Source organism: Uranotaenia lowii, chromosome 3 (assembly GCF_029784155.1).
Source record: "Uranotaenia lowii strain MFRU-FL chromosome 3, ASM2978415v1, whole genome shotgun sequence".
Taxonomy (NCBI): Eukaryota; Metazoa; Arthropoda; class Insecta; order Diptera; family Culicidae; genus Uranotaenia; species Uranotaenia lowii.
In genome coordinates, this window is record NC_073693.1 from 144,822,114 (window position 1) to 144,837,796 (window position 15,683).

Sequence of the window (15,683 nt, forward strand, 5' to 3'; positions counted from 1 at the left end):
TTGGATAATATCGCTGCTTGCGTGGCGTGGCGTTGCCCACATCTATACGGTGTTCATAAAGCTCCGTTCTTCCCAATTTCCCCTCCTCGGCTTTCGGGAATAGCTTAATTGTCTTGTTCAGTATCTGGCGTTGTTCTACCGATAGTTCCTTCATCGGCTCTGCTTCAAATTCTTGCTCAGTAATCATTGAACAGCATACTGCTTTGACTCCGAACGTTTGCCAAAAGTTCATGCCCATGATGGCGCAGTCAGGCAGACTTGGCACAAGAAGGACTGGTAAAATTTCATTCCGATTATTGTATGATATCGGTAGACGTGTGAAGTGATTGATTTTGTGTGGAGTTCCATCCGCTGTCTTGATCCCACCATTCAGTGCTTCTTTTCGCAGTCCAAGCTCTTCTACAATCTGTGCTTTACTGCCACCTAACAAAGAACAGTTCGCACCACTGTCCAACAAAGCTGTGATTTTCTTTCCTAAGATGTCCAGAACGGCGTGTGGACGATTGTCATGTCCGGGATTAATTATAATAGAGTTGATGTTTTGTAAATCGGGAGGTATTGAAGGTTGATTGATGTGTTGCGAAGAATCTGGCCCTTCATCTACCACTTCCTCGCTGCAGCGTTTTCCGCTTCGCTGTTACAAACACGACAGCTGCGTAACGTGTAACCTTTTCGACCGCATCTGTAGCAAAAGAGAATTGCCTGTGCCTTCGTGCAATCCGGAAACCTATGTCCCTCCTCATCGCAGTTCCAGCAAAGCGCTGGACGGTACGCTGTATGCTGAACAGGATCTAGATCGTACATGTTGCTGCCTGCTTGCTGAATCTGCTGGTTCTGGAGCTGTGGTTGATAGTGCTGTTGGAATTGCCGTTGAAGCTGTTGCTGTTGAGGCTGCGGCTGTTGAGGCTGCTGCTGTTGTTGCTGCTGCTGTTGTTGCTGCTGCTGCCGCGGCGCCCATTTAGCTTGCTGTTGCAACGGATGTTGTATTCGATAGTTCTCCGCTTGACTGCCTTGCCGATTCATCATGTTGTTCTGACCTGCCGAAGTTGTAGGCGGTTGCAAACGCTGTTCCTGACGCTGTGGAGAGTTTTGCTGCTGTAGCCCTGTGTTGAAACGATTCGGTCTGCGCTCCAGTTGAAGCTTCATGGCACAAACTTGCTCGTACAACTGTTCGTATTTCTCCTGCCAATCGACGAAATCTTGTGAAGTCGTGTGCTCCTCTGCTTGGTGATAGGACGTAGTCGGCTGCTCCATTACCACTCGTTCTTGATTATCGGCTTCCACTGCGTGAACCCTGTTGAAACGCTGCTGTTGATGCTGCGTCGCTAGCGCACGACCTGGCGCGGGTGTAGCGAAGTTTGGTTCTAATAGAGCTGTATGGGGTATTGGAATCCTGCGCTGTCTGCTTAACAATAGCCTGGTTTCATCGAAGTTGCTGCATACATCCAATAACTCCACCAGTGTTCTCGGTTGCCGTGCTGTAACAATGGTAGCGTACTCCATGTTCATGTTCTTCTTAACCATGAACATCATTTCCTCTTCGGTAAGCGGTGGCTCGATAAACCGAAATAGTGTTGAGATGTCTCGGTAGAATTTGCCAAAAGGTTCATCGGGACCTTGATATCGGAAACTAGCTTCTTGACGCAGTATTTGTGCATATCCACTCGGCAAGAACTCACGACGAATCTCTCGCTTGAATGCTGACCACGAAAGAAGAAGACCTTGGGCTAAAGCTCTGGAGTACCAATCAAGTGCATCTTCCAACAGGAGGTGTTTTACTGAAGGAAGAATAGTTCGATCGCTAAGCCCTTCGGATCCGGCAAACGTCTCGACCCTGTCGAGGAAGATGTTGAGTGACGTCGTGTCCTTTTCACCCCGGAACTTGAACGGCCAGTTGTGAATCGCCTTCACCATTCGCTGCTCCTCATAACCGAAGCTTCTGCTGGAGTGTGGAGAACTGCCACCCAAATTTCGCTGCCTCCTCTGCCGATGTTGAAGATCCACACGCAGCTCGTCGATAACGTCTACGGATCTCAAACCCACTTCCGCTTCAATGTTGAAGTTCGTTGGACTCCGGACGTCCTCCTGCGCTTGCTGCCTTCCAGCTAACCCTTCGACCTGCTCTCGTGCTGGATTTTGTTGACCTGTGGCACCTCTACGCCGATTTGGAACCGCTTGACCCCAGCTAGGATTGTCGTCTTCATCTCTGCCTTCCGCTATTTCACTGCTAGGCTCACTCAATCTGCCACTTAAGTTTCCCGAATCACTGCGCACTACTTTATTGACAGCGCTGTTGATCTCAGAAATCAACATCTCGACCAAATCGCTTAAAATCTTTCGCGCTTCCTTTACCGAAGAGACCGGAGGTATTATTGACAAACGTTGCCGGTAATGTAACAATCTCGACCGAGCGCAAGCCATTTGCTCCGAGTTGCCATTCTGTATAGCCAAATCTACGAAGTTTTTTAGTTCTTGAATTGCCATCTGACAGGCTTCGACATTTGATTCCGGAGACATCGCGTATTCAGAGCTAACGTAATTAGTTTCTCTTAATATGTCCTCTTGGACTAGTGCCTTTAATTTAACAACCTTCGCCCTTCTGGTGCTAGGTGCTAGGTTTGTTACATGGCGCAAGGCCAGTTCGTATGCAATTTCCTCATCATTGAGGTGAAATAATTCTATTTTAGAATTCATTTTGAATGGATCAATAACTAACCAGTAATTAAGTGTTACAACTATGGTCTAACGAAGAATGATACGATATTTTGAAAAAGAGCGGTAATAATATTCAACTAATAATGATGATTACTGATTAATAATAACAATCATCATAATCATAATAACTATAAGCATTTACACAAATAATAACGACATTTGTGACTAGCTCATTTAGAATTTATCGAACAAGCACAACTAATTAGGTTCGATTTAGTTGGGCGCCATTTATTAGGGAGGCTTTACTACTGGGGACGATGCCACCAGATAAAGCTGATAAAAATTCGCAAACATAAACAAAGCAACATCAATAGTGGTTGCATAATTTTGGATGACCCATTTTGTTATTTTCCCCCCATAAAAACAATAATTTAAAGCGACTTACGTGCTGTGTTGCTTCGTTGATCTCGTTGGCTTCGATGCATGCAGGTTGGCAGTGGCGAGTTGAATTTCATGTCCCTGTTTTCTCCGCCTCGAACCGTCGAACTGATTCCCGTGTGTTCCACTCCGACCTGATCGGAAATTCTCTTGGGACGGATGCTTGGAAGATGCATGAATGCACCTTGCCCCGGTGCACGCTTGAGGCGCACAGCAGGATCCGCACCACCCGCTATTCACTTGCTGCAATCGGTCGACCAATGTGTTGCACTTTTCTGCGTGCTTCCGTTGAGCTGTTGTTGAAATCGTTCCAATTTTCTGCTGGCGATGAGAAGAGCGCGAAACGCTCTGTAAGTGCACTTCCGGCAGTCGATGAGGACAGAGCAGGTCGCCCTGTGGGTGCACTTTCGGCTGTCGATGAGGACAGAGCACTCTTTGCCTTCCTTTCCTGTTCCTTCTTCTCGCAGGATCCTCGCACAACTCCGACACACGACAAATAACCCAGCAATCAATGCCGAGCTTCGATTTCCGTAGCAGAACCACGTTTGTTTCTCGTGCACTAATGGTCATCAAGGCCAAAGGAACGCCGAGCCGATGGGGCCACACAGGCGCACTTCCGGGAAACCTTCCGGGAAACCAACAGTGCACTTTCCTTTTCCGCTGACCGCCGAGGATGCGGTGAAATCGGTGCTTTCCGAACCAAGCTCTGCTGTGGCAAGGTCAAAATAATATTCAGGAGCTGGCCAGTGTGTCGCTCCGAAAACGTTCCGAAGAAATGACAAACTTCCACAAAACGTGGCCTTTAGCACTCAAAGCCGTAACAAGATGCTCAAACCGGACTTTCCGGAACGGGCTTCAAACCTGCCTCAAATGGCGGTAAACTATTGGCCGATAAACGTAAGCCCGGAACAATATCTTCCGTAACAAAAAAAGGGTCCTGAAGAGGATAAATTTTCCATTCAGGTTATGTTTAATTGCAATGAAAATTTGCTACTCACGCTTTGACCCCTTTTCTCCGTGTTTGCTAATGGCTTGGCAAACAGGTCACACCGTAACCGGGTGCTGGCTCGATGTTCCGGCGGTGAGCGTTACCTGTGAAGGTTGACCTTGAGTTAGCAACCAGGTGGCAGTGGTTTTTTGATTTTATTTACCTTGCTTCCGGCTCCCTCTCACGCTCGAAGAAATCGCGTGCCACGAATGTCTTCTGGCAGCTTTTTTCGGCTAGCTTCCTTTTCGGCGGCCAATTTGAGCACCTTCGAGTGCCACTAATGCCGAACCGTGTGATGGAGCGAAATCTGTTTAGTGGGAGCGGTAATTAATTTCCATCCAGTGGTTTTTTATAAATTTTGGCTTACCTTCGGCGTAGCCGATCAGCGTGGAAGTTGCAGCCGTTTTTTCCACCACCACTCTTTTTTTTACTCTTCTTCTCACGGAAGCAAGAACTTGACAGCACAAATGTTGCCAACTTTCAAGCGTCTATTTTTCTGTCCACGGATGCCAATTTTTCACGTTCCGAATCCTTTTCTGATTTGTTTGTTTATCTTTGGCCAGGGGTGTGTGAATTCGTTCAAATCTTGATTGCACGCTTCTTATTGTTTATGGGGAAATGGGTAAATTCTAAATAGTTTGCGACTTCGCTCGAATATCGTATCTGAATAATGACGAAAAATATTAAATGTAACACTCTCCTTCCTTAAGTCGGATGGAGTTTTGACTATTACAGAAACCATCCCCGGCCTCAAAAACCCTCAGATGCCAGTTTTGACGATGATCGGTTCAGTAGTTTCCGAGTCTATAGGGAACAGACAGACAGACAAACATTCATTTTTATATATATAGATGATAATGTAACAGATCATGTGAACTTTCATTTTACAAACAAATAAGTTTTCTAACTCACAGGATTTTTCGTAAAATCCGATTGTTTCAAAATATGTCCAAATTGAATGGAATCGTTGGCAAATTTCTTAAAAAACACCTGTTTAGAAATGGATGATAAAAGCTGAATTTGTCAACCGATTTTTTTGAAATTTTCCGTCGGATTGTTTTTTATTAAGATTTAAGTAATAAGTATGTTAGAAGCATTTTTTTTTGTGTAAAAGCTAAAAAAAGCATATGTCCACAGTTAGGAACACTTTTTTCAATGTGTTCCTAATTATGGACATTTTCGAAGTTTTCCAAACTATATCAAAGTCATAGAATGTATTTGAAAAAAATTTGATTTATTGAATTGTGTTTTAATCTTACTTTCAACGATCTGTTAAAATAAACTGTTTTGAGCTAATTAAACATGATTTTTTTTTAACTTCAGTGTATCTCAAAGCTAAATATGTTGAAAAAATATTTTCTCCAGGTTGTAAAAAACGCACCCTTTGCAACAGAGAAAGAAACCATCAAGTTACAGAGAGCTTCTCAACGAAAACAGAATCGTAAGGAAAAATTTAAAAAAAATCTCAATAAAATACGTTGTATACCGTCATCTGGGGCATCATGCAGCACTTTTCAACTTCAATGGCTTCTAAAAACCTAATGTCTACAGATAATCCTACCGTTTGTACATCAAAAGTTTTAAGGTTAATGGGACATCAAATTAACGTAGTCAGAAAAATAATTGGTTCCACCAGTATTTTTTTAATTTACAAAACATGCGATTTTAACCCTACTTAGAAAAAGGGATAAGTTGCAAAAACCTTTGTTTTTAATGAAAAATAAAAAAAATTGAATAGTTATTTTTTTGACATATTTGTTACGCATAAAGCACGATCTGCTTTTATTTTTGATTTTGTTTGAATTTAAGTTTATATTTTTTAGTCAAAGATTTTTTTAAGAAAGAAAGCATAAGATTCCTTCATATATTCAGGGATAAAAAATACTACAAAAAACTTTACATCATATTCCAGCATATGGAAACAAGATTTAAACTGTGAATCATTGATTTTCATATCGATGCATTTTAGCCTAGAATGGTAACGGAATTTTAAAAATATTTATTTAAAAAAATTAAATGATTATCCGAAAAATATTTATTCACCAACAGTGTTGATATAGGATAATGAAATCAATATAGAGTGTGTACGTGATGAGCCAATCCGTCATACTGTGTAAAGTTTTTTACGGCTTAAAAAAGTGTAAAAATTTCGATTTTTCAAATTTTCTATAAGAATCAAAAACTTCAAATGACTATCTCACGTTGTGAGAAACTAAGGCATCATCGTTTTGTTATCAATAAATGTTATTTTTATTACATTATACTAAAATAAAAGCTAAATAAGTGTTGTGGTACGCAAATGTTGCATCTAACCATGCTGTTGCATGATGCTCTGTTTAACTGTATCTTATTTGTATCCATTGCAATGAATTTTCTACTTTTTTAAAATATAATAAATGTATCCATTGCATTGGAAAATGTAAAGTTTGAATTTCAATAAGCTGAACATCCACTACTTTCTTTTAAACTAGTGTAAAGGAATATTGTGAAGGATTTGAATAGTCGTTATTTCTCTATTCATATTCCAGAAACCTTGTAAATTTTTTTAAAAAGGTGAGATTGTAGATTTCTTATTAAAGTATTAAAAAACAGACCCATATGCAAAATCAGGTTCAAATAGGTTAATATTGGGTACGCGGATACATTTTTCCTCATATGTTAATATTAGGAACACCCATATGTTAACATTAGGAACAATTATTGCCAAATTAGGATCATCGACACACTTTACAAAACATGATATTTTTCGTATATTAAAGCTTCAAATGATTATTCCAAACCATAAAAGAGTTCAAAAAAAAAACTTGGAACTTAGTTACCAAAAAATTTTATATCTAAGAATTAAAGCTTCGGCATACTAATATCAAAGCTGAAAACCTCTGACATAATATAGCGAAATTAGGCGCACTTACCCTACCTGTTCTTCTCCTTCATTTTCTGATCCTAACAATTTTATTGATATGGGTGAGATTACTAAGGAAAAATTAAAATTTTTGCATTTAAATTTAATTCAAATGATGCAACTTATGTTGAAAGCAAATTCAATGTTTGAAGCTTTTCAAACTTCTTTTAATTATGCTAACAAAGATATTATGACTTTACGATTCCCTCATGGATCCGAATAGGTGTTTAAATATTATGAACTGGAACTGGCTATCCAAGAAGGTCTTCTCATTTTTGAAAACTCAAAACTGCCATCACTGAAACTTTTTAAAGCCAGACAATAACTTGAAAAGCAATGCTTTCTTTAAAATTTTGCGAAATGAACGACGTGATCGACAAGGTGAGGGTGTAGCTTTTTTCATCAATAGTCGTCTCAAATTTAGACTTCTTCCTTATTTCAGTAATAAAGTCTTAGAAACAATTGGAATTAAATTAGAAACTTCTATGGGAAAAATTATAATTGTTGTCGCATATTTGCCTTTCCAATGTAGTGGTGAACCGACAATTTTTTGAAGGAAGATTTTCAAAAATCCACCAGAAGTGTGTCTATTTTTTTAATTATTGGTGACTTTAATGCAAAACACCGATCTTGGGATAATATTTCATCAAATTCAAATGGGAATATTTTATTTAATAACTGCTCTGCAGGTTATTATACTGTTGAATATCCTAATGGGCATACTTGTTTCACTTCAATTAGAAATCCCTCCACAATTGATTTGGTTCTAACGGATTTAGGCGAGCATTGTAATCAATTAGTTACTCATGCGGACCTCGATTCAGACCACCTTCCAATAACTTTTTCTTTATCCCAAAGTCCAACTTAAAACCCTTTAAAATCAACATTTTACTTTCAAAAAGCTGACTGGGAGCGATATATGAATTTTATTGAACGTAATTTAGATGAAAACGTTCCACTGAATTCAATAGAAGATATTGATTTGGCTGTAGAAAATTTGACAACTTCAATAGTCAACGCTAAAGCCGCTTCAATACCCAAAGTTAAACATAAATTTAATCAACCTTTGATCGATGATGCTCTTCTATTTTTGATGCGACTGAAAAACATTCGTCGACGCCAATATCAACGAACTAGAGATCCTTATTTGAAATTTATTTATTGCTACCTACAAGAAATAAAACGTCGTATAAATTTTATTCACAACAAAAGTTTTGCAAAAGCAGTAGAGGACATAAAACCCTACTCAAAGTCATTTATAAATCAACTTGAATTCTGAAAAAGCCTCAGAAGCCAATTCCTACTTTGAAAAATGGAAATAAACTTTTTTTTAACTAACGCAGAAAAAGCTCAAAAATCCGCCCAACAATATGAGTCTGCTCATGATTTTAATTTAAACGTAGTTAGTCCAATTTATGCTCGAATTTCCCTAGAATTTGATGATATGCTTTCTAAGCAAAATGTAATTAAAAGTTCTTGTGAGACAAATATTGATAAACTTAAATTGATTTTTAAAAAATTTAAAATTTTGAAAGCGCCGGTGGAAGATGGGTTTTTTTATATTCTTATTTAAAAGTTGCCTGAAAGCATTTTAATTTTTTTTGTAAAAATCTCCAATAAATGTTTTAACTTGGCTTATTTTCCCAATAAATGAAAAAATGCCAACGTAACTCCAATTTTGAAACCTGGAAATAGTTCTTCAAAGTCTTCAAGTTATCGACCAATGAGTTTGCTTGTCTCTTTAAGTAAATTATTTGAGAGGATATTTTGAATAGAATGATGATTCACGTTAATCAGAATTCTATTTTCCCTTATGAACAATTTGGTTTTCGTCATGGACATTCTACCACTGATAAGACTCTACTACACATCAACTTTCGAGTGTAACTAATATGATTTACGCTAGCAAACCTGGAGGTTCTTCAACTAGTTTTGTTCTTCTAGATATTGAAAATGCTTTTGACAGTGTTTTACACAAAGGTTTAGTAGCTAAATTAGCTCAATTAGATTTTCCTGTATATCTCACAAAAAATATTCAAAATTATTTGGCTAGCCGAACTTTACAAGTTAGCTAACAAAATTCATGCTCTGAAAGGACACCCATTAGAGCTGGGGTCCTTCAAGGCAGTATACTTGGGCCAATTTTATACAATATTTTTACTTCTGATCTTCCTAATGTACCAGAAGGAAAAGGTAGAAGATTATTTGCTGATGATACTATTCTTTCAGCTAAAGGTCGAAATTTACGGGTGGTACGCAGTAAATTGCAACAAAATTTAAATTCCTTTTTTAATTAATTGAAAATGTGGAAACTTTCTCCTAACGCTTCTAAAACTCAACTTATTTTATTTCCCCATAATCCAAGAGCAAATTTTTTAAAACCTAATGAAAATCATTCCATAACTTTGAATGGGGTTTCATTAGAATGGTCTGATCACGTGAAGTACTTGGGACTCACACTTGATCGGAATCTTACTTTTAAAGATCACATTGAAGATATTCAATCTAAATGTAATAAATACAAATCTCTTTATTCTCTCATCTTCAGGAAATGCAAGTTGTGTTTGCGAAATAAGATGCTAATCTACAAACAGGTATTCCGACCAGCGATAATGTATGCAGCTTCGATTTGGTCTAGCTGCTGCGCGACGAAGAAAAAAGCTATCCAGAAGATTCAGAACAAATTTCTGATTTTCTGGCTTCCACCTTGGCACAGTACCAAAGATCTTCATCGGATTGCGGGCATTGAATCGATCGGAGAGATGGCCAACAAAATCATCTCCAACTTCAAAGGCAAATCGATGCAGTCTCCCATCGCAGAGTTTCGCTCTCTCTCTACAGTTAATTTAATTGAAGGATAGTTTTTAGTTTGAGTTTAAGTTCAAAATATTTTTGACATTACAGGATACATTAAAATACTTGATTGCGCTCAGCAAACTTAAGTCGAATTAATAATTTTTTAGTATCTAGATAACTATAGGGTTCTGAACAGTTCATTATTGAGATGAACACCTAATTTAATGTATCTTATAATGTAATACAAATGTAATAATAAATTTTTACACATATAGACATATTTTAAGAAAATCTTGACTAAAGTGCACTTCGTCTTATATTATTTGAAATGCTTTTTGAATGATTAAATATTTTGTTATCAAAAATGATAAATAAAATCGAAACAACAACCGTGATAAAATCGAGCGTGAATTTTGCGAGTATTGAAAAAATCGAATATCGATAAAATCGAAAAATAACTGTATTTATAAAAAAAAAAACAGACAAAATCCTATAAAAATTCATTTCAAGATCTTTTGAAGCTAACCAAATTAGCAGAAATCAGCAGAATCATTCTGCAGTAAGTATCAAGGACCAAATTTAACCTCCAAGGTGTTGCTTTTAAGATTCGTCAGTTATTAATTCACCCTTATGTATAATGTAGTTTTTATTTATCTTTAAGTTTGTTATCAAATTTATATCTGTCACTATTTAGAACAAATGCATTGAAATAATTTCGTGTATTTCGTGTCCATATTTTATTTTAAGTTTAGTAGATCTTTGTTTAGAGAGACCAATTCTCAAACTTGAGTTCAATTTTAACAATACACCAGTTCTCATGACAGTTTGAATGATTCTTAAATATTGAGCGTCAAACAGCGAATCTTAAATAAAACAATTTCCTTTTTTGCGAGTTATCCTTTCTACTCAACATGATGAAGCTGGCAATGATGAGAGGGCGTGCAAGTGCTTTTAATTGAGTTTTTTTATTTCTCCTCATCTCCAATATATGAATATCTACAGTGTGGAGCCTACCGTACGAAGCTCGACATGGTGTCAAAGATGTGATATTGATATTGGAAACCAATTAAAAAATTTAAAACACTTCTAGAGATTCATCCGCCAACGTTGAGTCTGCCTGGCAAAAGCTACATATTAAGCCCCGTGAATGCTGTTTGACAAATGAATTATTTAGCTTTTGGCACCTGTTGTGTATCCTGACACTTTTTTTTTTCAATCTAAAAGAATTAACGAGGCGTAAATATTATTTTTTGCGCATCGAGAACGTTTGACGGGGATGTTATCGATTCTTCCCTTGTTGATTTAGCTTGTCACAAATTTCAATTGAATTTATGAAATTTAAAAAAAAAACTAAAATTCGACAAAATGTAATATACTTCAATACATTATTGTATCCACACAATCGAACTCATTCTATAATTTGCTTAACTTTGTCTTTGCAGTTAGCGGCCACAGGATGTCCACAGCCAAACGGCTGGTGCTATCGCTCAGAGGTCGCAAAGAATCCCAAGGAAGTGCCGCCGGAACGTCCTCAACCCGACTGGTGTCGGCCAATAGCACATCCCCCGGACACGAGCTGGACGAAATCGCTGTCGTTTCCGGTGGAGCAGAATCGAGTCACGTCTCTTACGGTAGCCTCTCGCTCGGCCAAACGACCAATGGGCCACGCTACATACCAGGTAATTGAGGGAAAATTGTGAGGGAATTGATTGATTGCTCGATCATCTCGAATCGAATTAAGAAGACATTCTGTTGTCAGAAAGCTCGAACCATGAAAATTTTCTTATAAAAAGAAAGCATACAGAAAATTCTGATTCCCGATAATTATTTTTCAAATAAATTGTTTTTAAAGTATTTATAGATTTAACTAGATTGCAGCAAATTTACTCTAGCATAAAAGAATTAATAATGATCAAATTTTGATTTCTTGAACTGATACAAAATGTCAGAAATACCCTAAATCATTTATTCGCTGCTTTCAGTGTTGGGGAACAATAATAAAATTGAAAATCGTCGATTGGCTGTCAATTTTTTCATCGATATGGAATAGTTAAAATACTTCCGCCTTTTAGGGAATTCAAAAGGATTTATAAATACATGCATCGCGTTTGTTTTATGCCCTATTTATTTTCCCAAAAACAGATTTGCTGTCTACAGCAATATCGGGAAATGTTTTAAAGCGGCAAAAATATCCTGATAAATAACACAATAAGTGAAGACGAAGGATGTTCGTCGTTTTCACAGGCACCAAAAACTGTCCCCAGCAAACATGAAATCGCATTAAGAATGATAACTCAAGTCATTAAAAACGTTACTGCGAATCGTAATTCCAACTAACGCAAGTTAAATGTCGTAAAAATCGTTACTCGAAGTCGTATTAAATGGTTTAAATCGGATATGATAAAAAGTCCGCCATGTTTGCAGATTTTGAAGACGATTTCGTTCCTTTTTTTTTCTCCCGCGTGGGTCAAAAGAGAGAACAGCTTTGTTGTTCTCTTTGCGATCAGCAGTGCAACCAGTTTGCTAAAAATCAGATGGTGTATTTGCAAGAATTGCCCAATGACAGAGGCAGCAAATATTATCGCTGGCAACGGTTCGCATGCGTTGAGAGAAAAAAACTTGTTCTCTCTTGCATTCTTTTAGTATGTATGAATATGATGTCGAAATCGTATACTCTTATCGCTATAATCAGAAGTTGAAAATTGGTATGTATATTGCCTTCACTTTGGTAGATAAATGCTGTTTTTTCGTGTTTCATACGATCATTCTATAATGTATATGAAACGTATAACAAAGTTTTTGAGAAATATACCTACAAAATTGTTTGCTGGGTCATTGTCAATCAGTCATTTAGCGTGACATTCTTTCTTATTTAAGCAAAAAAATGACCAAAGTTTTTTCTACGCGGTATTCAGAAGTTTTTTGCAGACGACACGACAGGATGTTAGAAAAATAACGGTTACATCGACATTAGTTTGATAACAATTGTCGATAACCTTATAAAGTCTGAAGTAACTCGAATATTTTTTATTTATCAACATTGTTAGTTCAACGAGGCTTGTTTTTTTTTTCTGAAAAGGCATCGATCACTTCAAACTGGAATGATTTTTTTTTGTAATTCGTTTATTTGAAACGGCACATACCTTGAGGCTTTAAGGAGCCAAACTCGTTTTGTGTTTTACAATTGTTTGCTTAAGTCTAGATCACTTTTTTAGCACTTTTTGAAGAGAATAGGAAATAGAAAGGGAAATATGAAAATAAAAAGAATTATAGACGGAGATAAAAAAAAAACTGGAATGATATTCATGGTAAAAAAAATTATGCCTTTTGACTTTTTTTTTATAAAGTTTATCGTTTTTTAATAAAAGGTAACTGAGGTTTCACAGTTTTGCCACTGTTTTGTATGTATGGATGTATGTATGTTTGACCCACCAGTGGCTGGTAGGTCTTTCGACCCGAGTCGGTACGGGAAGTCTCGATCGCACATTCAAATATTGTTCATACTTAACTCATCAACAATATTTGCAGCACAACCAAGGGGTCCGTTACCACTGGCTTGGGACAGGTTTGGCTCATCTCGCTCCCTTCAAACTGTTCGAAGCAAATAAATAATTCTGAAAAGATACCTAAGTAGTCTATTCATGATTCCAAATTTGCCGAGATACTCCGGCTGGCTTAAACCCACAATCCATTGTATATCAGTTTTCCGCTCGTTTGATGCCCTGTCCTACCCCCTCTAATCCCCAAGAATAGAGTTAAGCTATTTTAAATATATAATGAATAAAAAGTTACACCTTTGTACATACTTTTCCATCTTACCTTTCAACCAACTACACTTTGCTTACCTCGTTGTTCTCACCCCCAACTCTGACTTGATAACAATCAACTTTATGATCCCATATCCTTAACCTGAATTTTAGTTTGTAACTGACAAGCTCACGTACTCCTTACTATAAACAATAAATGTTAAACGTATTACGATTTTGATTACCGAAAAATAACGGAAGCTAGAAAAATGATACGATTAAAAAAAAAAGAATAAGAAGCTTTCAACAATTAATGATTTACCAATTTTCTGTAACCTGGAGAAGAGAGAAAAAACTTATGTATAGAAAAGTTTCACAGTTTTGCCACTGTTTTGTTTGTAGAAACTCTAAGAAATGATATAAAATTTCATGTTTTTTTTTTCAAACAGTGCATATAATTCTACACAAGCTTGGATTCAATGTGTTTAAACATATTTGACTCAATACATACCGGAGGGGGTCAAATGACGTATTTCGAGCTTCAAATGATTATAGCTGAAGTTAGAAGCTATATGTTGCACATACGAAAATATTTTTTGAAAACTTTTAAAGGTCATGACAACAAAACTGCTAATAAATGGAAATTGGACGTATTTTGTCACATTTTGGCATCTTCAGATTTATCAAATACGAAACATACAGTACCGTTCATAATTGTATAGAAATTGGAAACAAGCGCATTGTCACTTCGACTTTGAACTTCCATAAATTTTTACTCTGATGATATTTTTTGATCAAAATTTTTGCGTTAGATAGATCAACTATCACACTATTATAACACAAAATTTGAGCTCTCTTGGATTTGTGTGGTTTAAAAAACAGTAATTCTACGAAAATCGGAGTTTTTGGACTTTTCTCATTCAAACTGCAAAATCCTGAAACTACGCTACTTTTTTGATTGAAATTCTGCAAAGTGATTGTTGAAGTGTGAAGCTAGCATGTCTGAAGTTTTCGAAAAGTTCTATCCATGAGATCAAAAGTTACGCGAGGTGCAACATTTCAGGCATGGATCTAGAAATGCAATTTCTACAGAATTTTGGACGAATGTTTCCATAGGAAAATCATATTCTCTGTTTAACAACAGTAAATCTATTTCAACCGAAAAATCAAAACAATTTCGCGAGATTCTGATTTCAAAACACAAATGGATCATTTATTCCATTTTTTCTTTTCTTCATTGCTTTTGCCAGACATTTTTTGTCTGATTAGTGGAGGAAACGATATTGTTCTTGTGAATCGTCCAAAATTCTATAGAAATCGCATTTCAAGGTTCATGCCTGAAATATTGCACCTCGCGTAACTTTTGATCTCATGGATAGAACTTTTCGAAAACTTCAGACATGCTAGCTTCATACTTCAACAATCACTCTGCAAAATTTCAATAAAAAATGTAGCGTATTTTCAGAGATATTGCAGTTTGAATGAGAAAAGTCCAAAAACTCCGATTTTCGTGGAATTACTGTTTTTTAAACCACACAAACCCAAGAGAGCTCAAATTTTGTGTTATATCAGTGTGATAGATGATCTATCTAACGCAAAAATTTTGATCAAAAAATATCATCAGAGTAAAAAGCTATGGAAGTTCAAAGTCGAAGTGACAGTGCGCTTGCTTCCAATTTCTATACAATTATGAACGGTACTGCAACTGTTGTTTTTTAAACTTTTCATCAATCTGAATTTCCTGAGACTATTCTATTTAGCATCTGAATGATACTTTGCACTGGATGTTGAGTATTTTAACGCCAGTTTTTAGCAATACACAAGAAAAGCAATTACATACCGAATTTAGTGATGTATTTGCACTATACATTTTGTAAAAATCGGTTGGAGTTGTAGCGGAAAAAATGTTTACGTCATTTGACCCACGGTGGCATGAATAGGTAGGGGAGAGTAAGAATACTTGATCCCTAGGGGTACTTGATTCCTCAGCTCTATCTCAAAATTGAAATGTTTTACATAGATCAAAAGTACTAGAAAAATAGAACAACACATCAAACTTGTTTTCTCAAAAAATTTAAACGTTTTATTATTTAAGAGTTATTGCAATTTGTTTCAAAAATCTTATAAAATGTGACTGAAAAATATTTGTTTATGACCT

General features: G+C 36.6%; 1 protein-coding gene and 1 long non-coding RNA gene across 3 annotated transcripts in view; one reads left to right on the forward strand and one right to left on the reverse strand.

Moving 5' to 3' along the window:
- LOC129754733 (cyclic nucleotide-gated cation channel alpha-3) overlaps positions 1 to 15,683 on the forward strand; it is a 708,907-nt gene that overhangs the window by 352,422 nt on the left and 340,802 nt on the right. For both annotated transcript variants that reach the window (XM_055750948.1, XM_055750949.1), the window contains one exon: positions 11,222 to 11,458. In XM_055750948.1, the coding sequence (XP_055606923.1) occupies positions 11,236 to 11,458 (223 nt within the window). In that variant the 5' untranslated portion in view covers positions 11,222 to 11,235. The remainder of the gene's footprint in view (positions 1 to 11,221; positions 11,459 to 15,683) is intronic.
- Positions 4,001 to 4,755, reverse strand: LOC129754735 (uncharacterized). The gene is made up of 3 exons (XR_008739076.1): positions 4,449 to 4,755; positions 4,245 to 4,388; positions 4,001 to 4,185 (listed from the first exon to the last, which is right to left on the reverse strand). It is a non-coding gene; the product is annotated as an uncharacterized LOC129754735 (long non-coding RNA).